Genomic DNA, 25,755 nt, shown 5'->3' with positions numbered 1-25,755 from the left:
GTCTTGGGGATGGCCCCCTGTAAATCTCTGGCACACACCACCGCTTCCTGCAGCATGGAGGCTCTGCGTGACTTCACTAGTCCCCGCAGAGGCTCAAACAAGCCCTCAATGAAGGAGTATACCCTCCTTGCCTCAGATAGATCCAGGACCATCACTGACACACGCAGAAAGTCTGAGAAGCACTGCTCTAGGTTGCCTATTTAGCGCAGTTGTGTCAGTTCCCTGAAATATGCCTCCAAATCCCTATGATCAAATCGCTCCACCACCCTCTGGGTGAAGTCCTCATAAGAAACTATCTGGGCATGCCCCAAAGTGGTTAGGGCGTGAAACCACCAGTGATGGGCTTCCCCCTCCAATTGTAGCGTTGCAATCTTAATGGCTTCCTACTCCGTCATCCGTTGAGTTGAAAGTATGTGTCCATCTTTTCAACCCAAGCCCTGGTTGTGCACTTGGCAGTGCCATCAAATGTAGGGAAATACATCCTCCCTATAGTTCTCTACAGCTCATAGTTTTGGGTCCCTTGTCCTCTGTAACTACCCCTTGTTCCTCTCACTCTGCTTGAGCTTGCAGTAATCTCTAAAGGAGAGGTCTTCTTTGAAATCTTCGTCCATCGCTTGCCACTCTCTAAAGTAATCTGCCATCTGGGGAGTGTCTTCCTCCCTTGCTGATTTGATTTGTGCCACTGGCACGAAAGATGGTAGTGTAGCCCTAGTTGGCACACTAACTGAAGGGCGTTGCGCTGCTGGTGAGGGGTGATCGAAAGCTGAGAAGCCCTGGAAGTTTCTCCTTGGATATATGTACAATAGATGCTCCACTCGGACCACTCCTATATTTTTGGAAAATGGTGCTCCCACTCCCAAAAATGCTCTTGTTCTGCTCCATGCTTCACAACCTTGTCATTGGAGCTTAAGTTTGTCTTTGACCAAGCCCAAGGGCAACTTAGTGCCATATGGCACCCTTCCAAGTAGGGAATCCGGAATTTTTTTATGACCTCTTTCTTTGCCACATGTCATGCTCTAGGCCTCCTCCAAGGTAGGGTATTTGCTCCTTTGGGCCTTGTTTGACTGCTTTCATAAGTCATGTCTTGAACATCGCCTGTGGTAGGGCATTCATTTTCTAAGGTTCCATATTGTTCACATCAACCAGCCATGCAATCTAAGGCCCTGCCTTCTAGCTATGAATAGGGTGCTCCATCAACAATGCAACAAGTGCTAATGTGAGCCATGTAATCATGCCTCCAAATATGTGTCAAGTGTGCCCAAATGGAACCTCACATGAAATATGTTCCTGAAAAAGCCTCCATCAAGCCAACAATATTCCTCCACACCTTTGCTCTTGCTTAGACAACACTTAGGCAAGACAGAACAAGGTGCATACTCTCTCCCCAGAACCTGTAATTGCCACTGAACTCCAAGGATTTTCTGCCATGCTTGGCAAGAGAAAGATCCCAATGAAAATGTGAAATAACCCTGCATTTTCAGGGTGGGAGGGGGGTAACACTATGGTTACCTATACAAACCAACTTTAACCAGCCTACTAGACATTTCATAGAAACGATGGTTGTATGTAACCAAGAAAGTAAAAAGAACCATTCTAAAATTCATGTTAAAGATCATATATAATTAGAAAGCAGTGATAACGCCTATCAAGAATATGATATTGAGAGAATGATGGGGAAGGTGATCACCTGGAAATTGCAATGGTTGAAATTAATTTTAGGCAGAATGATTGCATACCTGAACAAAACTCTTGTCTTTTGCTCCTGATACAAGGGCATAATTATCATAGTCTGTTGCAATCACATCATATGGCTCCTTTGGAATAAATGGAAGTGTAGGAAAGCGAAGATAGCATTTTTCTCTAATCATTTCTTGTCTTTCAACTTCAGTCTCTTCCTTTTTGAGATCTGCATTATTCAAGCATTGAACTTTTCCTCGTATTCCAGTAAGATATCCATCTGGACTGCCATGAACACAAAATGTATCAACTTGAATTGTACGATTCTCAGCATCGAAGGTGTACACACCCTGCGCATTTTCAGGTATTAAATTTAATTTTCTGACCCTTGGAAATTTTCTTTTTGTCCAATATACACTTTGGCCACAACATCTACTCACATTGAATACTTCACCTCAGATGTTAATCATAAAAACAGATTGCTCACTTTTCAAAATGGACTTTAACTTTCAATACAGAAATAGTTATGAATAATATTAATTACCTGTGTGCAATGACAATCTTCTTGTCCCTGACCTGCAAATCCACGTTTGAGGGAAGCCACTTCATACCATCTTCCTGAGTATCTAATTGGGTTGAAATTTTTAGCAGTCATACCACTCATCATTAAAGATCCATTTCCATCATCACTTGTTTTATCAATGGCCATAGTCATATTCTTTTCTGTGGCAGATGCAAGTTGGCATATGATGTTGGTCTGTGAGAGCTCTGCAGCAATGACCTGGAGAAAAGAATCAAAAATTTAATTTTAATTTCAGATGCTTATCTCTGAACCCCAGGTTACTTTTATTACAGGTTGCGATAGTATCTTCTATCTTCAATGCCCTGCAAGGCAAGTTAATTGTCCTTCATGCGACATGAATTTCCTTTTCACCACTATTTCACTTAACAATAAACGATTCCATAATCTTCCTCCTACTGATACTCCCCAAAACTTTGAAAACTGTGTCAACGCAACAACTATACCATGCCCCTTAATGTGAAAAGCTTTCAAGTACTATAAAATTATTTAATACAAGTTTCTTGGAAAAAAGAATGACATCTAACCTGGTTAGCAGCAGCATTCAGTAGAATGACTGCTGCAAAGGTTGCCGGAATTTTTCGGCAGACAATTTCCTTCTTTCCTGCCAAATCGTTAATGACGCACCTAGGTGACATATTTCTCTTTCTATAGTGACATCCATATCTGTAATATGAAAAAACATACTAGAAATGAGATCTAAGATTAGCCTCTTCTAGTCTCCAATATATTCCTTTCAAGAAAAAAAATACAAATACATAAAATATAAAAGACCAAGGAACTTAATGACTGCTCCCAAAATACATCAGGAAAAGAACATGGGATCTAAAACAAATATATCAGGTGCAAAAGGACTATATACATCTAATATGGTTAGTTGTAAATATTAATTGTCAAATATCTCTTATGAGGATCATTAACAAGATTCCACTCTATGCTGGAGCAAATAAGTGCTGTGCTAGATACTTTAGCTTGTAAAAGTGTTCCAGGCCAAACAAACAGGACAGAATAAAGCGAGTTATATCCTGGCTCTCTACGCCTAAAACATTCACATGTAAGATAAAAAAGATAGTTATGGTGGATAGCATGCCATGCCATGCATACCTACTCAATCAACAACGGGAATATGAAGATCAAGTAATGCATTATCTAGACAGTGCAGGTGCCTGCATCATTGTAGAAAGCTATATGGTCACCTTGAACTTCTTTATGGAGAAACGCTTCCATTCCATTTGATCATAATCTACCAGTATGGGGCAAAACATAGACCAGCAACTCCCATTCCCTCCACATAGCTTCAGTCAGATGATGAATATCCCTAATGCATTGGAGCCCCTAAAACATGGAGTAAGAACAAGTAGGATTTTGTGAACAAAGAGCACAGCTCCCAAGACCTAACTGCAATTTCTCATCCCCCTAAATGTGGCAACAATGTGTAATATATAGAAACACGCGTGCACACACGTGTATCACATGCCTAGCCATAAGGGTCGGCTGAATTGGTCAAACCATCCGCAAAAGATATGTTACAAATGAGAAGGTCACAGGTTCCAATCTGGTTGAGTCCCTTGAGGTCACCAGCTGCTATCACAGTTAGCAATTGATGCTGTCCTGCATCACAATATTCATGGAAGAGAGGGGAATTTCATGAAGTTTTCCTTTGCAAAAAAGTATATATGACATCCCTGGGGAAATTTTTAATTGATCATGGTGAACAATATGTATATGAACAAGGCTTGTATTGTTTTAACCGAGTAGGTGTCCATGCAACCAGCATGGACCCAACCATGAATAATACATGTCCACACTTCGTTCCAACTTAATCATTGTCTTGTGGTAATATGCAACTAGGCCTGCGGATAAAGATATGCATGTAATAATCATAAATATGACATGAGTAATCGTGGTACCAAAAATAAATGCCACGAGAATATATCATCCTAATTGAGATGAGCACAATAGGACATTAATGCAAACACAACAACAAAGAAGAATGAATGTACCAAATGTTGAAAAGTGTAACTAAATTCGGTCTTCATAATGACATGTAATTGTGACTTTTGTAAATGATGAAAAAATATGTATATATATATTATTATGCCTTGCTTCATGGGTTTCATAAGCAAGAGGTTTTGTTTTAGATGGCTCCCATTGAGAGCCTTTATGATTTGTCATAAAAGTCACATAGAGTCAATGTCATGTATACAGTATGAAGAATGTATATCAATCAATAGCATTGTCAAATAGGCCTCCAACGACAAGCACAAGTCCTCCTCTACATGTCGGCTTCAAGAAGGAATAACAAACTCATGTCAGCTCACCATTTTTGAGACACAACCCTTCATAAGAACAGGTCCGTTTATATTCATGGGAGACCACTATAAATAGGCACCTCGGCCTATTCCACAAAGACAGAGTTTTGGACATCTCTCTCTGAGTTTTTGTAATATTCCTAATTAGCCATGGCTAATTGGAATATTCGATTTTGCTCAATTTTGCCTTCTATAGTTATTAATAAATAAAAAAGTGAGGAAAGGGGGACATAACTCACTTTATGAATAAAGTCACTCCCTAGCAGCACAATGTTGTAACTTAAAAGGGAAGCCAAGGGGGCCCAAGGACCATGTAGAGAAGGGGCCCATGCAGACACTTGGAGGGACTGTGTAGATGAGAAGGAACACTTGGCAAGAGAGAAGCTACATTGGAGAAGGTGGCCTTAGGGTTTTGAGAGAGGCCAACGCTATAAAGGAGAGAGGAGCCTCCTCATTTTGATCATTCGATTATGTTGCATTTGAGCTAGTCACTTCGACTTAGAGCACGCTAGCTGTTTAGGCTGTCTGCAGCATTGTTTAGTGCATCTCTCTGTTCGGAGATCTCACCCTTAGCCCCGGGGGACTTCGAGTGCCTACTCGGGAAAGGTAGTTCCATCAGTATTTTGCAGGAGGAGCGATTTCTGGAGTTGAGGAGCTGAGTATTTTGATGACTGCGCAGTCTTGAGAGGGGAGAACGCAATTCTTCTGGGTAGGAGCTCCGGATTGGGTTTTGTGGAGGATTTGAGCTGGGAGATTGAGCAGGGGATCAGCCCTTGCATATTGGAGGATTTTGGCAGAGTTTCAGGTGGAGTTTTGGAGGATTCTCTTCAGGAGCAGCACAGAGCCTTGAGGGATTGCGTAGATCCCCAAGGGTGTGATTTTCGGGGGTTAGCTATTTTAGAAAAGCTTTCTGGGCTTTTCTGGGTTCATTGAGCAGAGGCTGATTCAAGAGTTTTAACATTTTCTGAGGAGGGAAACAGCCGCAAATCCTCATTTGATTCCAGCCATAGCAGCAACACAGCTGTTTGGACGCAGTTCAGATAGAGGCCATTCCATCACCATTCTGAGTGTATTCCTTCACTTGCCTTGTGCAAGTTGAGGTGCTATCCTTTTGATCATCTCTTGTACTCTTTCCATTACTCAGTATAATAAAATGGCTTAGCATTTCTCTCTGCATTTCCCTAGTATCTGCTTATATTCTATGTATGCATTATTTTATGTTGCACTATTGTTATTTCTCTGGCTAGAGTTTGCTTGTATTTGAGGGATATCTCTGGTAAGAGATATTACAATGGTATCAGAGCATAGATCTAGCTCAGCCTGTGGAGCTAGCAGTCTATGACACTGAAGGAGAAGCCCTACATCTGTTACAGAGGTAGGAAATACAGAGATATTGAGCGTAGGTTGGAAAACACCTATGGAGAGGGAGACTGTGTTCGGGTGGTGGACACAGAACAGGAGGAGCCTGTGGTGGACGCAGAGCAGGAGGATCGATGGCGGATGATGACGGGAAGAAATTTGCGGACATGCTTCTCAAATCAGTGCAGGATCTGTCGAGGCAGATCGAGGTGATGGGGCAAAGATTCACGACGGTGGAGGCTAGACAGCGTGAGAGCCCATGGGTTTTCCAAGTTGAAGATGGATCGGGTGCATCTCACCATTTGCCAGAGCAGGGTGCCACTCAGCGTGATACTACTCAACAAGTGGCCTCACATGCCCCTATACGTTCTACCATGCCCACTTTCCTAGGAGCAGACACGGGGGCCGGAGCACAGCAGGAGGCAGAGCCCGATCATATGGGCGATTATTTTGCAGAGTACCAGGCCTATGGGCAGGAGTTTAGGGATGCTCTCTCATTCAGAGACTTTGTTCAGCTCCAGCAGGATAGTAGACCCCGCAACCATCACAGAGGATACCGGCATTATCATGATGGAGACACCCACCGCACAGCTAGTAGATTTCACTTGCCTACGTTTGATGGCTCATCAAACAGTTCGGCAAAGTCTTGGGTGGAGAAGCTGGACATTTATTTCCAGCTTAACCAGATGTCGGAGACAGAGGCCATCAAGGTGGCAACATTACATTTGGATGGTGAGGCCCAGGACTGGTGGTTCCATGGGTTGGTTACACTCGGACACTCCACAGTGACGACATATGCCAAGTTCACTAGGAGACTGATGGAGAGGTTTGACCAGAGGGATCCAGAACAGCACTTTGTTGAGCTGACGAGGCTCAAACAGATCGGGAACCCAGAGACTTACATTGCAGACTTCTTGAGGATTTCAGTGATGGTGCCAGATTTATCCGCGGCACGGAGGATCTACATGTTTGTTGAGGGGTTAACAGAGCCACTTCGGGGTCTAGTCAGATCCACTATACCAGCCACACTGCAGGATCCTATTAGCAGGACCTGGGACTTACAAGATGCCTTACCCAGGACCCGGACACCTTACCCCCAAAGACAAGCTTTCCAACTTAAGGGGAAGGATGTGAGGATTCCGCCTCCAAAGGGGAATCCAGGACAAGCATAGATTGATGATGATGCCAGGAGGGAGTTGAAGAAGAAGCAGTTTTGCTTTACCTGTCAGGAGCCATGGGCACCGGGGCATAGATGTGCTGCTGACAGCTGTCAAAGCACATTTTATTGACGTCTTCTCCGAGAGCAGCGGGGAAGAGGATGAGGAGGATGATGTGGAGGTAGGAGATAGTCATGTCGCATAGGATCCTTTGCCACCTCCAGCACCAGCAGTAGGTGGTGCAGCCTTTGCACCTACCAGAGGGGCCCTTGCCGCATTGCGAGGAGTTCCCAAGTATCTGACGTTGCGCGTACGAGGGACAGTACATGGCCAACGAGTATTAGTTTTGGTTGACAGTGGGGCAACCCACAACTTCATCGATGCACAGATGGTTGAGCGGAGAGGTATACAGACAGGGAGCTTCGATGGCTTTTCAGTTTTGGTCCCAGGAGATCAGACCATGGTGTGTGCTCGTTATGTTCCAGAGTTATCAGTGACGATGGGCACCTATACACTGACTGACCACTTTTTCGTGGTCGATATTCCAGACACCAAAATGACACTGGGTGTTCAGTGGCTTATCACTCTAGCGAAGGTCACGACAGGTTGGAAGGCCCTAGAGATGGAGTGGGATGATGAGAAGACAGGGAGGCATGAGAAGATACGGGGACAACACACATATCCGCCTCAGACTGTTTCGGCTCATCGAATGGAGGCAGTCTTCCGGAAGGGAGATGTAGAGTGGGCAGTGGAGCTGTGTGCATCAGAGGCAAAGACTACAGGGCAGACGATGCATCCAGAGATACAGTCCATCCTTGACCAGTATGCCACAGTGTTTGGAGAGATTCCGCCGAGACAGCCACCGGACCGGGGGTTTGAGCACACCATTGAGCTTGAGCAGGGCATACAGGCAGTGATTACTACCCCCTATGGGCATCCCAAGGCCTATCAAGATGAGATTGAGCGGGCCATTCAGGAGTTGCTGGCTCTTGGGCACATTCGGCCGAGCACGAGTCCTTTTGCTTCTTCCGTGGTGTTGGTGAAGAAGGACAGCACATTTAGGATGTGCATTGACTACAGGGCCCTGAACAAGAAGACCCTGAAGAACAAGTACCCCATACCCAGGATCGATGAGTTGATAGATGAGTTGAGAGGAGCACGGTTCTTCTCAAGATTGATTTGAGATTTGGGTACCATCAAATTCGCGTGAGGGAGCAGGACCAATGTTGCACGAAGCGCCCCCCCCCCCGGGGGATCCAAGCCCCGAAGCGCGTCCCGTATGGAAGCGCCTAGGAAGCGTGGCCCGAAGCGGCGCTTCCAAATTCGGAAGCGCCACTTCCTGTTTTTTAGATGCTTCCTGGAATTTTGGAAGCGCGGTACGGAAGCGCGCTTCGTACGGTGCTTCGGGCCTCAGAAGCGTGGCGCTTCGAAGGAAGAAGCATACGCTTCCGTACGCTTCAGAAAGGAGGCCGCGCGCAAGGCAAAAAAACGATTTTTATTTTTTATTTTTTTTAATTTATGTTAACTTAACATAAAGGGGGTGGGTTAGGGTGAGGTTAGAGTGAGATTAAGGTGAGGAATGAAAAGAATAAAGCCCCCATTCATTCCTCATTTTCTCACTTTGAGTTTATGAGAGTTGGAAAAGAGAAGAGAGGAGAGGAGAAGAGAAGAGAGGAAAAGAGAGGAGAAGAGAGGAGAGCTTGGAGGAGTGAAGGAGGAGGAGCTAGGAGAAAGAGGAGGAGCTTGGAGCAAGAGCTTGGAGGACTTCATCTACAAGAGCTAAAGAGGTAAGTTCAAACCCCAAACTCCCTTATTTTTTTGACAATTTTTTTGTATTTTTCTCCTCCCTCTCCTACTCTTTCCCATTGTTTCTACTTGCTCCTTTATTTACAGGTTGTCCACCACCTATATCCATATTCCAAGATGGTGTTCTTTTGGCTTTTATGTATCATTCCACTCTTGGTTTTAATGATGGCAAGGGGGAATAGAAATAGAAGGGATGAAACACAAGAGGACAGTGATCCCAATATGAGTGACCCAATGTATGATGAGGAGGAAGGGTTTGAAGAGGAAGGGGATGAACCTGAAGAGGACGCTGAAACACAAGATGGGAAAGCTACATCAACACCCTTGTGGAACTATGTGACCAAACTTGATGGGGGAAAGGGTGGTGGATCTTAAAAATTTGTGTGCCCTCATGGTTGTCATGAAGGAAAACCATATTGTGGTTCATATACCCGTTTGAGGAGGCATCTTTGTGGGGTGCTGGATAGTGATGAAAAAAAGGGTCCTGTGGGGGTACAAATTTGCCCAAACATTTCAGCTGAAGAAAGAAGAAAATACATCCAAATAGAGATGGCTGCACAACAAAAAAACAAGAAACAAAGAACTCATTCTGAATCAAGTGCAACCTCTAAATTTGGTAGCTGCTCATCTCCTCATGGTACTTCTGCAAGCTCTGGAGGTAGAAGAACAATAGGGGATTTCCTTAATGTCGCTGAGAGGGATGATGTGGATGGAAAGATAGTCCGTTTTCTTTGTGCTTGCGGTGTACCATTCAATGTGCTTTGCTCTCCCTATTGGCATGAAATGGTAAAGGCCATCAATGAAGCCCCAAAAGGATACAAGGCCCCCAACTATGAGAAAGCTAGAACAATGTTATTAGAAAGAGAAAAAGATAAGGTTCAAAGAGCTTTGACACATTTTACAAATGAGTGGGTAGATTCTGGGGTATCCATTGTATCAGATGGGTGGACAAATATTAGAAACCAACATTTGATAAATGTTCTTGGTGTTTCTTCTAGTGGTGCAGTATTTATTACATGTCATGACTCCTCCTCCATCACTGCATCTGCACAAAACATTGCAGATCTCCTATTGAAATCAATCAAAGATGTTGGTCCGAATAATGTGGTTCAAGTGATCACAGATAATGCAGCAAATTGTAAGGCAGCAGGAAAAATTATTGAGCGTACTCATCCACACATCTTTTGGTCTGGGTGCCTGGTTCACACATTGAACCTTTTGATGCATGATATTGTGAAGCACAAAGAATGTGGGTGGATCACTGAGCTTTACAGGAGAGGGAAGCAACTCATTAAATTCATCACAGGGCATACAAGGGTAAACTACTTCTATGGCACTTACTCCAAGTTGCAGTTGCTTAAAATTGCAAAGACAAGATTTGCTAGTTATTACCTCACCTTTAGGCAGCTAGTGAAGGTGAGACAAGCTTTAACTAATCTGGTGTGTGCTGAAACATGGGATGAAATTAACACTGACATAGATGGTGCTAATGCAGTGAAGGACACTATTCTTGACAGTTACTTTTGGTCACAGGTTAAATATGTTTTGCAATTCACCAAACCAATTTATTACATGATCAAGTTTGCAGATTCAGATCGACCAGTAATTGGGGAGGTGTATGAGCAAATGGATAGCATGTTGGGGCAGATTAAAGACATTGTTGAGCCTAGAGATACCACCTTGTACAATTATATTCATGTAGAGGTGCAAAACCGATGGGAAATACTAAATGTTCCATTGTATGCATTAGCATATGTTTTGACACCTAAATACTATCATCCATCATGGCTTTCAACACCAGCACCTGGAGGGGGAAGCAGGAGAAAACCACACCAAGATCAAGAGATTCACAAAAAATATATGGCTGCATTGAGTAAATTAATCCCTGATGAGGAGGAGGCTACATTGGTACGGAGACAGGTGAGCAACTATACGCTTAACACTGGTCCATTTGGGAGCATGCATGCAATTAAAGATCGAGAGCCTTTTTCTTCTCTCAAGTGGTGGAACATGCATGGAGGGGGTACTCCACTTCTACAGGCTTTGGCATTGCGGGTGCTATCACAGGTGGTAAACACTTCTTCTGCAAAGAGGTGTTGGAGCTCTTATTCTTTCATCCACAGTGTTAAAAGGAACAGGTTGAGTTTAGACCGGGCAGAGAGCTTGGTTTATGTTCATTACAACTTGCGATTGTTGTCCCATTACTGTGAAGATGCAAAGTCTAATAAAGACCTGTTGATTTGGGACAAGAATCCAGAGGAGCCCAATTTGGAGGATGGAGTGTTGCGATTAGAGCAATTAGAGGATGCTCTTATCCAGGTATGTCCATTGTGGTATGAATTTTCCAATTTTTCCTTATAAAGCATTTCTCTAATTCATGTTTTTAATTTTTTTGTTAACTAGTGTTTTTTTTTTTGCATGAATTTTTTGAGCGATTCCAGGATGATGATGATCGTGTTGATATGCCACCCCCACCCCCATCTGGTCCCTTGGTTCCTAGGTTCCATGGTTCAACACCAACAGCAAGGGGTTCTTCTTCATCAGTTTCAGTGCCACTTCCACAACTTCCACCGGCACCATCTTCTTCATTGCCACCACGTGGAGGCCCCCGCCCGCTGACACGTTCTGTTCGTGGTGGAAGGAGGAGAGATTAGTAGATATATTCATAGTCTACTACTTTTTGTCATAGATTACTCATTAGACTTGTACGCTTGTGAATTTGAATTTTGAACCTTTTTTGTCTTGGCGGTGACCAAGTGACATATTTTCTAAACATTATTATTTGAATTTTGGACATGACAAATGTTGACAGCTGCTCACTTGCTAGATAAATCATAATATGCTCTATGTTTTATGTTTTATAATATGCTTAAATGTTTTATGTTTTATAATATGCTTAAAAATTTGATGTATGTTTGTAATAGCTAGAATATAGATGATTGTTGTACATACTCGTAACTACAATGGAATCATGGATGCCATATCTATCTTGATTTATGCAAAAATATGCATGTTTTCACGTCTTCTACAATTAATTTGCTATTTGGGATGTTTGTTTTGAGTATAAATGCAAAAAAATAAAAATATATATATATATATAGCAGACGCTTCTGCGGACGCTTCGCTTCCTAGATTTTTGGAAAATGACGCTTCCGCTTCCAAAAAACGCTTCCTCTTTGCTCCCGCTTCGTGCAACATTGAGCAGGACATTCCCAAGACCGCCTTCAGGGGTCACTATGGGCACTTTGAGTTTTTGGTGATGCCCTTCGAGCTAACCAACGCCCCAGCTACATTCCAGTCTTGCATAAATCACATCTTCCACAGTCACTTAAGGAAGTTTGTGCTGGTGTTCTTTGATGACATCCTCATTTACAGCAGGACTTGGGAGGAGCATCTCCAGCACATTGAGACAGTGTTGCGCATCTTGGAGGAGCAGCAGTTCTATGCCAAGCTCTCCAAGTGTGAGTTTGGGTTGACGCTTGGGACACATCATAGGGGTGGACGGAGTGAGAGTCCACAGGAGAAGATCAGGGCCATCAGAGATTGGCCGAAGCCGAGGAACGTGATAGAACTCCGGGTATTCATTGGTATTTGTACTTACTACCGGAAATTCGTCAAGAGTTTCTCACAACTTGATGCACCCCTGACAGATTTGACGAGGAAGGGGGCATTTAGTTGGTCGGATACAGCGCAGCGAGCCTTTGACAGGCTCAAGGAGGTTATGAGTAGCTGCCCAGTGCTTGTATTGCCGGATTTTTCGCAACCATTTGTTTTGGAGTGTGATGCGTCGGGAGAGGGGATCGGCGCAGTGTTGATGCAGGGAGGTCACCCTATAGCCTTTGAGAGCCGGAAGCTCCTTCCGCATGAGAGGTTGTATTCTATATACGACAAGGAGATGCTGGCCATTATGCATGCATTGGCCAAATTCCGGCAGTATTTAGTGGGTAACAGGTTCAGGGTGAGGACTGATCACAATAGCCTCAGGTTCTTTTTCGAGTAGAAACAGCTACAGGAGAGGCAACAGAAGTGGATCAGTAAGATCCAAGCATATGACTTTGACATTGAGTATGTCAAGGGTAAGAACAACGTGGTAGCAGATGCCCTTTCACGTAGACCAGCCATGTTGTCTCTTATGAGCTTGGACGCAGACTGGAGGGATCGTGTAAGGTCCTCGAGTTCTACCCGAGCGCGGGCGCGGTTGGGCGTCGGGCGAGTCGACGGGCGCGCGGGCGCACGGGCGGTCGACGGGCGCACGGGCGGGTGCGAGCGCACGGGTGGGCGCGGGCGCACGAAGCGGGCGAGGGCTGCACGACGGGTGGGCGAGGGCTGCACGACGGGCGGGCGTGGCGACACGGGCGTGCGACGGTGCTGCAGAAGAAATGCAACGTTTACAAGAGTCGAGTGCGACGAAACTAGCAACACTTTAAGAATGCGACTAAGTGTTGGGCAGTTTATACAACAACTTGGAGGAGGACTTGCGTGAGAGCAAGGCCGACATATGAAGTGCGTTGTGGGCACATGTTAGTGGTTTTGGGGGTCGGCCAAGGGGCTGCACACCCCATGTAAACCCATGTAGGAAGGCTATATGTAAGTGGAACATAAGAGCTCATTTCAATCATCGCATTCACTCTCATCTTCGCAAGAGACAAGAAGGCAAGTGCGCAAGTCAAGAGGGAGTTGCGCATATCTCATGCGCATTGCTCCAAGAGGGTTGTACGCTTTGGTGAAGTCTTGTGGACGGGTCGAAAGTTGGGCAAGTGTGCCCGGGGTGGATTCTAAGGTGCGGTTCTTGGTGTAAGACTTGGCAAGGATTCTTGGTGGCTCGGGTGAGCACCGTCCTTTGTGCAAGAGATGCACAAGATGTTGTAAAGGCAGGTTCGCCTCTCTTTGTATTATTCGGTTAAGTGTGAGACTTGGTTCGGCCAAGACACACTTGTATTGTAAACTGATATTCTTAATAAAATTGTCGGGCAGACTCACATTACGGGGAGTTGCCCCTCCCCTTTATACTTGTTGCAATTGTTGATGTTCTTGGTATAATTGCATGATGATAATGAATGAGTATGGGCTTCATTAAGTATAAAGGATAATTGTATGTTTACTTGGTTGTGAAACACAAGCTAAGTAATGTTAATGTGAAATTAGGCATAGTCCACGAATGTTAGTATTGGTGAAAAGAAAGCGTTCGGTGGTGCCGCACCTTGCTACAAGCGGTTGGAAGACTACCGCAGGTGTAGGGGCGTAACAGGTGGTATCAGAGCTGGCTGATGACCGGATTGACGATGAAGTGCTGATCCCACTGCACTATCGTGACAGGTGGTACCAGAGCAAGGTTTGCTCGTGAAGGTTTGAAGCTGATACATAACTTGACAGGTGGTATCGGAGCTCGGTTGGAGCTAGTGAAGCAAGTGTGCATACACTTGGAAATATGACAATTGATGACAGGTGATATTGAGACTTGAACAAGGTTCAGGTGTTGGAGCATTTGAAGGTAGTTTCAAGACTCGGTTTGAGCAGGGTTGCTCGTGACAATGGAAGCAGGTTTAGCAGAGGTGAAGCTTAGTGCTTGGACCAAGCTGAACGACAAGGCATGGCAAGTTTGGGAGAAGGTGAAGGGAAGCTCTTGCTTACCTTATACAGGTTGAAGAGGTTGAAGGAAGAGAAGCCCCGGATCCGAAAGGAACTTGAAGTCTTGGAAAAGAATGTTGAAGACGAGCTTCTTCAACTTGGATGGACAATGGAGCAAGATGAAGTTGCAGATTGTGCTATCAAGGAAGAGGAAGCCGTGATGGTTGAAGATGTTGCAGACATGACCATGATGGAGGATGAACTTGAGGATGATCAAGTTGGACCAGGATCGTGCAGTTTGCAGACATGGATGAATGAGGAAGAGCCTCATGATGATGATGAAGTATTGATACTTGTGTTTCATTTGGGCATTTGGTGGATGGACCGTATGCAGGGAGAGGCAAAGCCAGTTTGCCTATGCTATGGAGGATCTTGCCATGGATGACTAGGATGAGACCTTGTATGGAGGAACAAGGATTGTCGATTGTTGCAGGACTTGTTGGGGTTGTTTGTGACCTTATGGTAGAAGGTACAAAGGCCCTTGACAAGGGAGGAACTTGATGATCGTTGTGGAGGAATGGGTCATGCTTTAGCCACATGGCTAAGTGCCCGGCATGACTCATGGACAGATTGGAGGGCACACACTTGAGGTATGATGATGATGCTTGGGTGGACTTCTCATGGCCGAGACCAAGAGATAGTCTTGGCGAACACTTTGGTGGAGGAGCTATGATGGAGGGACTCATGACATGATGATGGTTGGGTGACCGAGTTCACTAGACCGAAGATTGTAGACTTGGATGAGGATGACCGATTGTTGTGATGGGTTTACTTGGTTGGACTACATGGACAACATAGTCATGGACATCAGGTTGGAGGCATGAAGCATGGCAATCTTATGCAGGGACATTATGTGGGAGCACTTGTAGAGGTGTCCTGGACATCCAATGAGGAGTGCCAAGGCAAGGATGTTGTGCGGATGGATTTGCTAGTGTGACATGGAGACTTACTACTTATGAGTTGATGGGGAGGTTGTGCACCTATCTACAACATGGCCATGGACTCGGATGGAGTTGTGAGCAGATTATGGAGCATTCCTACTACATGGAGATGTTGGTTGGAGATGACTCATGGAGCTCATGATGACATGAGATTGTTGTGACTTTAGGGACTTCATATATGGTGGACTTAGAGGATTTGATGCATTAAGGAGCTGAGGTCAAGAGACTTTGATGCAGTATGGGATGCATACTTCCGAAGTACATGTATGGGCATGGCTTGGAAGAGTGACATGATGTGGAGGATCGATATAAGACACTTTGGAGTGATGGAGTTACAACGATGATGATGATGCCTTGGTGGCTGCACTTGGGCATGAGTTGAGCCGAAACTCAACTACTTGGACAGCATGTTGCAGATGAGATGGATGGCGTTCCATGGACCTGAGCATGGATTGTGGAGATAGATTCTTGATGAGTCAAGAATGTGGCAGGATGTTTCGAGAAACGACTGATGGTGGCATGAGGATGTGCATTCTCATGGTTTGAGCGTGATAGTTGGATTAGCTACCCAACTAGTTTAGACATGGGGGCCGGCATGTACAAAGATGTGTTAGAATTATGTTGGAGTATCATGGCAGCAGTTCACATGGGGACACATGATGAAGACAGGAGGTCAGTAATCATGGATCGAGATGACATCTGATGGAGAGCATACTGTTGAGGTACATACCTTGGTATGGTGAGCTTGGTGGCAGTTGGTCACTAAGTCGAAGCATGATGGAGATGAGGCTCTACATATGTTGCAAGGATGTTTGCTTTGTGTGGAGGAGTCAACATCATGGATGATGATGATCTTGGTGGATGGCTACCGGGATGGTATGTTGTCGAGGACAACAACGATTTCAGGTGGAGGAGGATGTAAGGTCCTCGAGTTCTACCCAAGCGCGGGCGCAGTTGGGCGCCGGGAGAGTCGACAGGCGCGCGAGCGCATGGGCGGTTGACGGGCGCGCGGGCAAGCGCGCGAGCGCACGGGCGAGCACGGGCGCACGGGTGGGCATGGGCGCACGAAGTGGGCGCAGGCTGCACGACGGGCGAGCGAGGGCTGCACGACGAGCGGGCATGGCGACACGGGCGTGCGACGGTGCTGCGGAAGAAATGCGACGTTTACAAGAGTCGAGTGCGACGAAACCAGCAACACTTTAAGAATGCGACTAAGTGTTGGGCAGTTTATACAACAACTTGGAGGAGGACTTGCGTGAGAGCAAGGCCGACATATGAAGTGCGTTGTGGGCACATGTTAGTGGTTTTGGGGGTCGGCCAAGGAGCTGCACACCCCATGTAAACCCATGTAGGAAGGCTATATGTAAGTGGAGCATAAGAGCTCATTTCAATCATCGCATTCACTCTCATCTTCGCAAGAGACAAGAAGGCAAGTGCGCAAGTCAAGAGGGAGTTGCGCATATCTCATGTGCATTGCTCCAAGAGCGCTGTACGCTTTGGTGAAGTCTTGTGGACGGGTCGAAGGTTGGGCAAGTGTGCCCGGGGTGGATTCTAAGGTGCGGTTCTTGGTGTAAGACTTGGCAAGGATTCTTGGTGGCTCGGGTGAGCACCGTCCTTTGTGCAAGAGATGCACAAGATGTTGTAAAGGCAGGTTCGCCTCTCTTTGTATTATTTGGTTAAGTGTGAGACTTGGTTCGGCCAAGACACACTTGTATTGTAAACTGATATTCTTAATAAAATTGTCGGGCAAACTCACATTACGGGGAGTTGCCCCTCCCCTTTATACTTGTTGCAATTGTTGATGTTCTTGGTATAATTGCATGATGATAATGAATGAGTATGGGGTTCATTAAGAATAAAGGATAATTGTATGTTTACTTGGTTGCGAAACACAAATTAAGTAATGTTAATGTGAAAGTAGGCGTAGTCCACGAATGTTAGTATTGGTGAAAAGAAAGCGTTCGGTGGTGCCGCACCTTACTACAAGCGGTTGGAAGACTACCGCAGGTGTAGGGGCATGACAGATCGACTCTTAGTAGAGTACTCCAAGGACAGATTTGCATGTGAGATTCTGGATGGGCAGGTGGCGAATGACAGGTACAGGGTGATCAATGAGATCATCTACTATAGGGACCAGATCTTCTTGACTAAGGGATCTCAGCTCAAGAAAAGATACTTCAAGCATCACATGATTCACCATTGGCCAGCCATCAGGGGTTTACCAAAACCTACAGGGCCATTAGAGAGAGGTTCTCTTGGAAGGGCCTCAAGGAGGACGTGCTCCAGCATATCCGGGAGTGCGATGTTTGCCAGAGGAACAAAGGGGAGATGAGCCATCCCGTAGGATTATTGTAGCCTCTTCCCATTCCGGAGGGGAAATGGGAGAGTATTTCGATGGACTTCATCACAGGGTTGCCCATGGTGCAAGGCAAGGATTGTATCTTTCTCGTCGTTGGTCGACTGACAAAGTATGCACATTTTTTTGCCATATCCGCACACTACACAGCAGCACAGGTGGTTGAGCTGTTCTTCAGAGAGGTCTTCAGGCTACATGGTCTTCCTAAGACCATCATCAGTGACAGGGACAGCCGTTTCATGGGCGGGTTTTGGCAGGAGCTTTTCCGGTTGGTGGGGACGGAGTTGACACCGAGTACCAGTTATCACCCACAGACGGACGAGCAGACGGAGATAGTTAACAAGTGGCTGGAGGGCTACTTGCATAACTATGTCAGTGGGCAACAGCGAGCATGGTTGAAGTGTCTACATCTGGGGGAGTACTGCTACAACACTACACATCACATGTTCATTGGTATGTCACCATTCTATGCTTTGTATGGATATCATCCTTTATCTTTCGCTGACATGATGTTTGGTGCTAGCAAGGCTCTGAGAGCCAAGATTTGGATCCAAGAGAGTCAGGATATCCTCCGAGCTCTTAAGGATAATATGGCTACAGCGCAGAACTAGCAGAAGCTGTATGCTGACAGGGTTGGGTGGAGAGACAGTTTGAGGTAGGGGACTTGGTCTACCTACGATTACAGCCATACCGACAGTCGTCACTAAAGCAGAAGGGAGCTGATAAGCTCAAGCCCAGCTTTTATGGGCCATACAGGGTGATACACAGGATTGGACAGGTTGCATATGAATTGGAGTTGCCCCAAGGCAGCAAGATTCATAACGTTTTTCATGTATCATGCCTGAAGAAGGCATTGGGCAGCAAGTAACAGTGATAGATGAGCTACCACCCATGGATGATGAGGGGCATTTGGTGTTGCAGCCAGAGGCTATTATTGATACTAGGGAGAGGCAGCTATGGAGCTGGATAGTCCGGGAATTCTTGGTGAGGTGGAAGAATTTACCGGATGAGGATGCCACTTGGGAGAGAGAAAATTTTGCAGCATCCGTCACTTCAGTTGCTTGAGGACAAGCAACATTTTGCCGAGGGAGACTGTAATATTCCTAATTAGCCATGGCTAATTGGAATATTCAATTTTGCTCAATTTTGCCTTCTATAGTTATTAATAAATAAAAAAGTGAGGAAAGGGGGACATAACTCACTTTATGAATAAAGTCACTCCCTAGTAGCACAACGTTGTAACTTAAAAGGGGAGCCAAGGGGGCCCAAGGACCACGTAGAGAAGGGGCCCACGCAGACACTTGGAGGGACTGCGTAGATGAGAAGGAACACGTGGCAAGAGAGAGGCTACGTTGGAGGAGGTGGCCTTAGGGTTTTGAGAGAGGCCAACACTATAAAGGAGAGAGGAGCCTCCTCATTTTGATCATTCGATTATGTTGCATTTGAGCTAGTCACTTCAACTTAGAGCACGTTGGCTGTTTAGCCTATCTGCAGCACTGTTTAGTGCATTGAGTGTCTCTATTCGGAGATCTCACCCTTAGCCCCGGGGGACTTCGAGTGCCTGCTTGGGCAAGGTAGTTCCATCAGTATTTTGCAGGAGGAGCGATTTCTGGAGTTGAGGAGGAGCTGAGTATTTTGATGACTGCACAGTCTTGAGAGGGGAGGATGCAGTTCTTTTGGGTAGGAGCTCCGGATTGGGTTTTGTGGAGGATTTGAGCTGGGAGATTGAGCAGGGGATCAGCCCTTGCATATTGGAGGATTTTGGCAGAGTTTCAGGTGGAGTTTTGGAGGATTCTCTTCAGGAGCAGCGCAGAGCCTTGAGGGATTGCGTAGATCCCCAAGGGGGTGATTTTCGGGGGTCAGCTATTTTAGAAAAGCTTTCTGGGCTTTTCTGGGTTTATTGAGCAAAGGCTGATTCCAGAGTTTCAGCGTTTTCTGAGGAGGGGAACAGCCCCAAATCCTCATTTGATTCCAGCCGTAGCAGCAGCACAGCAGTTTGGATGCAGTTCAGAGAGAGGCCATTTCATCACCATTCTGAGTGTATTTCTTCACTTGCCTTGTGCAAGTCGAGGTGCTATCCTTCTGATCACCTCTTGTACTCTTTCCATTACTCAGTATAATAAAATGGCTTAGCATTTCTCTCTACATTTCCCGAGTATCTGCTTATATTTTATGTATGCATTATTGTATGTTGCACTATTGTTATTTCTCTGGCTGGAGTTTGCTTGTATTTGAGGGATATCTCTGGTAAGGGATATTACAGTTTTCAGGTGACAGTGATAGGAGACAAGTTTGGATTTCAGGTGGCCTAATGAGTAGTCAAGCTCAGATTCTCTGAGATTCAGATTACAGAGAAAATATAAACTCGGAGAAGGTGTTGAAGGGGCAGCAAAGGTCTTTCATGATAAAGAGACTGAAAGGACCTTTCAATAAACAGCAAGGAGGAACTACAGTGTCATGTCCCTTCTCAAATACATTAGTCATAGGGTGCAGCTATACATTTTTGGCACAATTTTGGATTAGGAGGAGGACCCCACACTTAGACTTAGGAACTATAGGGGAAATTCGATTTTATTTTGCAGCTAGTGGAATGTGGGGGCCACCCACATGAGAAATTCGAACTTGGCCATTCGATGAGCTTGGAGGGAATCGAATGGGTGGATGGAGGGGCCCACATGAGGCTAAGGGGACCCAAGGTGATAAAAGGAGGATCAGCTCTCATTTTCGATCATCTTGAACATTTGCAAACAAACACACTTTTGTACGCTCTGCTACTTAGCGAGTCTACCGACTATTTAGCCACGAATCTCTCGCATCCTCTTCTTCGGGGCACCATCCATGCCCGCCCTAGGGAGGCTGATCCACGGGATTTTCAGGGAGTTCAGCACAGTCACACACTTCAGCCAGCAACGCAGAAAAGGGAACTGCGTATTTCCTGGGAAGTCAGAAACACGGAGGAGGATTTAGAAGCCAACGAGGAGGTTCATTGCTTGCTAGGAGTTCCGGGAGCTGAGGAGGCTGCTTATTGAGGACATTTTCGCTGGGATTTGCAGCCAGCTAGACCAGTGCATCAGTTGTACGAATTTCTGGGCAAAGGGATTGCGCAGAGGCCTGTAGCAGCAATTTCATGGAGCTTGGGAGTGCAGTTCATCTTGGCCAAGAGCCATCTGGGGAGCAAGGAGTTGGATAGCACAGGTAAAATCAGCATTTCAGAGGTGTTTACAGAGAGATTTGCACTCTATTTCCTGCAAGTCTAATTTGGCAGCAGAAGCTAAGGAGAGGCTCCAAGGAGGCCAAAAATCCAAATTCAAAACCAACGAAATTCCCTTCTGGGTTTTTTTGGGTTTTGTCCAAGGAGTCTGGGGATGAAAGGATATAATTTTATGGGCAGTTTTTGGGCACATTCCAGCAAGTCGAAGTTCAGCAAAGCAGTGGTTTACTCGGGCAGCACAGTGCAAAGTGGTGCAGCAGCTGGGCAGTCTTCAACTCAGTTATTTCTCACCTGGGTTTTGTTAAGCTTGTCCTTTGAGACGAGCCTAGGTGCACTATTCCATTTCATATTGTATCTAGCCCTCTAATTTTTAATAATATGGCTCAGCAATTCCTGATTTGCAGTGTTTTCATGGATGTATAATGCGTGTTTTTATTTTTTATATGTTGTTGCACTATTTATTTGCTTAATATCACTCACATTCCTACTTAGGTACATTACATACAAAAGTCACAAGTTCGAATGTATCTCTGAAATTCGGGTGAATGATTACAGTGACTAGTTCGAATAACCTTACAATCAAGGAGTTCCAAGCTATGAGAAAGCCACATATCAAGAGAGTCTCGATGCTATGAGGAAGCCACATATCAGTGTTATAATGAAGCCATAGAGATTCGGTGTTATCTTGACTTCAGTACTGCTACAATGATCACAGTTCGGTGACATAATAGTGATGAGTTTCTATGTCACTTCAAGTGTGTCTACAATTCGATAGGACATGATCTCAGTTCATGATATATAAGTGAAGAAGGTTGAAGTGGAATCAAGAATAAGATTGATTGTCAAGAGAACTTGTGTCTTGGTCTTGGAGTGACTAATAGGTCAAAGGTCTTGATCTTGGTATTCGTCAATTGGAATCTCTATAAGAAGAATTTGTGCGGGTTTTCCTCTCAAAGAGTGAGAGGTTTTGGCCCTGGATGATAGCCTACATTCTGTGTCTCTTGTCTATTTATGTTCATGCATTGGTTACTGTTTGATGAAGAAGAACACTAATAATCTAAGAAGAAGAAGATTCTAGTCTAAAGTTGTAAAAAGCATTCACAAGCAGTTACTAATCGAAGAGAAATCACCTAATGCTAATGCCCTAGATTTCTCAACATGGTATTGGAGCTAAGGTGACTAAGTCAAGAAAAGGGCATCTAATCAAAGAGACACTCAAGGATCGAGTTTCAAGAAAGGCATCAAAGCAAGTCGAAGGATATCAAAGCAAAAGTTCAAAGATCTAAAATGAAGAATCAAACCCTAGATTAGAGAAGAAAGTCTACTTCAAAAGAAGTCTTGGGATCATCAATCAAAATAATCAAGGCCAAAGCCTTATTTCTACTCAAGGCAAATATATCTACAAGTCAAGGCAACTAGAACTCTACACCAGCAAAAGTGTTGGATCCTATAGTCATCATCAAAAGACCACAAAGACCCTCATCAAGTTGAAGAGATCTACAAAGCAAGGCAGCCCAAAGTATAGACATCCAAGAGAAGTAATTTAAGGAAGAAGATCGCATCATCTTAGAGAAAGTTGAAACCCTAGAAGCATTTCTGATCTGCACTCATTCACCGCAAGGAAGTTGAAGTATCTTGAAGGTTGTTCATCCATAAAAGGCTAGATCGAAAGGCGTTGTCATAAAAAGGGCAATCTTCTCTTTATTGGAGCAAGGATTTCATTTGGAAGAAGATCATCCAAAAGGAGGCAGTCTCCCCTCATTGAAGCAAGGACCTCCTTATCCTTAAAGAGGATCATCCAAGAAGCATCAAGTCATCTTCATCGATCATCATCAACAAAGGAATCAAGCTGAAGATTTCATCTTCACTTAACCAAGTAAGTATCTTTTATTCTATAATCTAAATCTAATAAAAATGACTTCGTTTTGCAAGGAGATCTATAAGTTGGTTGGGTCATCGAACTTCCTTGCATGGAAAAAGAGGATAAACATAGTCCTCGAAGAAAGTGAATTCATTTCAATGGAAAAGTCTCCACACCATTCGATGGTCAAGCATTATCTGAATACATAGATAGGGATCAAAGGGCTTAAGGTATTCTTATGAAATCAGTAAAAGGTCCCCTCATCCCTATATGGCAGGATTGGAGACATCAAAGAGATATATGATAAACTAGTAGAACTATTCTCTGAAGATGTGATAAAGAAGGACATATCACTTAGATCTAATCTACACAAATTGAAGGTATCAAAGGATAAAAGGTCATCTTCATAAGATCTCAATTGCAAGATCTGGGATGAGATAATCCTCATTGTTCTAAATACACTCACTAATGAACAAGGTAACAAATGTCTATGAGGCTAAGAAGGCTATCCCATTCAAAAACTTATGGTCTCTATGCAAGATAGGAAAAAACAGGTTGAGGGCAAAAAGAATTCAGACATTTGTCAAAAAGAAAGAAGAACATAGCTAAGATTCAATGCTATGAGCATTACAAGAAAGATTGACCTAAGCTCAAATAGGGCAATATCAAGAAAGATAGAGAAGAAGTCCATTTCACCAAAGAGTTGGAGGAAGCTAAAAGAAGGAAATCCAAGGAAGAGGTAAAGCATTAGATGTAAGAGCTCGTGACATCACCATAACATGAAGGATGTCTGATAATAAACTATGAAGTGTTGGGTTGTGTTATATTCTTTCCACGACTAGTTAACCGAAGGATTAGAGGGGGGGCAGAGCCCCCCCCCTCGTTGCGTCGATTATTGCGCAACGGGGGGGGTCATACGGGGTTTGAGGGGCGCCCTCAAAAAAAAAAAAATGGACCCTATATTGGGTGGGCAGACCTACCTATGGTTTTGTGCATGGTTTTCGCACATCGTTTTAGGTGCAATGGTTTTCGGTCCATCGTATTGGATGCTTCGGCATATATATATATATATATATATATATATATATATATATATATATATATGTATTGTAACATTGAAAGGAACATCATGAAAAATCAAGCTGGTAGTGCCGGTTTTGGGATCCAGGGGAAATTCTCTGTGTATATGTGTTTTATGTGTTATGCTCTCGCATTGTTTTATTTTCCGTGTTTTAGAGTTCGTATGCAGGTAATTTCTGTACGGAGTTAAAACCTACATGAAGGATATAGCTTTTGGAAACCTCATTATAAGCTCAAACAAAAACGAAGAAGTCATCCAGGACAAGTATCATCATACATTAGTCAAAAGGTAACATCTATTGGATAGGGATATGCAAGATCCTCTAGATTCTCTGATGGAATCTTCATCGAGAGGTTCACCAATCTAGAGAGGAAGCAAGTGTTTCATTAGAAACTCCCACTTATGGAATTCATGGGATGATGGTATGAGGACATAAGAGATGAAGTAGATCAAGGGGTTGAAGATCTTTTCAATCAAGGAAGCTGCTAAAAGAAGCCTAGATGACCTAAAGGTAAATGAGGGATGTATGCTTGTATTCAATATTATAAAGTCATATGGTTCTAGGTAACATGGAACACTGCTCTATCTTGAGAAGCATGATCAAAGGAAAGGAATCTCCTTCTATGAAAGGTTTTTGGAAAGCATGAGTCACACTAGATTAAATCAACATAATATGTCCTCATATGAAGTATGAAGTGATTGACTACAATTGAGGAACTCTGATTGGAATCTCTTGGGAATGAAATGGAATGTGTGAAGAAAGGAAGGAAGAGATCGTGAGATATGCAATCATGGTAAAGGCAATCAACATCAGAAAGACCAAGAAGATTTGACTAGGAAATCTCCCAGAAAGATATGAAGACTCAAATGGAAGTCAAGAAATTATGGAGACCCTTGACAATGGATATCTTTGGGAGATATGTCAACATGTATGCAAGATGTTAATGCACACTGGAAGATGTCATGGTGAAAGACCATCACAAAGGTAATTTTGATTTAAGTGTTCATTTCTTATTTTTAAACAAATATTTGGATGTGTTTATGCAGCTCTGCCAAGAGAAGAACTATGGATGTCTTCCAAGAGGACCATATAGAAGGATGTAAGATTCTTCCGGAAAATATGACATGAAACAAGGCTAGATGAAGACTAATGGATCACTCTTTGATGAAAGGAATAATGACATGATTGACTCATAGATGAAAGTGATGGATGGTATGTGCCCTATGAAGAAGCCAAAAAACGAAGACTCCTTGACAAAGAAATTCATGACATCGAAGGAAGGAGCTCTTCAAGCAGCTGGTTGAGGAGCTGCTATAGGTCCCTAATTAAGAGGGAGCCTGTAAATTGATATGTCCTCCCTAATTGAGAGGAAGAGATAGACACATCATTTTGGTCTTCACCTCGGAAGACAGAATGGAGGATTAGGTAAACATATGGCATCTGATGCTCTTTGAGGGTGAGATAAGGCATCCAAGATAAGAGTAGTCATAGTGGACCGATATTCTTTGAGGATTGGCTACCCAAGATAAGAATAGTCCAAAGTAGGTCATACTCTGTGAACACCCGAATGGAGTATGTAACTTGAGAGACAATGATTGTGGTGTCTATAAATCATTGTTCTCGCCAACATTGTGCTTTGATCTTAGGGATAGAGTTGTTAGTGAAGGTCTTGCTATGTGACAATGTTGGTGAAACATGATGCTACACAGATGGGTTACCAATCCGACTCTTCTTATGAGAAATGCTTCAGATTGAGAACGACCAAGTACCATTATGAATACCTCC

General features: G+C 44.2%; 1 protein-coding gene across 1 annotated transcript in view; it reads right to left on the bottom strand.

Moving 5' to 3' along the window:
• The window catches only part of CHL (chloroplastic lipocalin), a 195,595-nt gene that overhangs the window by 15,636 nt on the left and 154,204 nt on the right, over positions 1–25,755 (bottom strand). Inside the window, exons 2-4 of the mRNA XM_089406221.1 lie at positions 2,785–2,923; positions 2,222–2,458; positions 1,737–2,027 (exon numbers count right to left, since the gene is read on the bottom strand). Coding sequence (XP_089262347.1) covers positions 1,737–2,027; positions 2,222–2,458; positions 2,785–2,923 — 667 coding nt within the window. The remainder of the gene's footprint in view (positions 1–1,736; positions 2,028–2,221; positions 2,459–2,784; positions 2,924–25,755) is intronic.

Source organism: Pinus tabuliformis, chromosome 2_2 (genome assembly GCF_031772625.1).
Source record: "Pinus tabuliformis cultivar Carrire ecotype Pingquan chromosome 2_2, CPIR1, whole genome shotgun sequence".
NCBI lineage: Eukaryota > Viridiplantae > Streptophyta > Pinopsida > Pinales > Pinaceae > Pinus > Pinus tabuliformis.
Note: the sequence above shows the minus strand (reverse complement) of the source record. Positions and strands in the feature narration are given on the sequence as shown.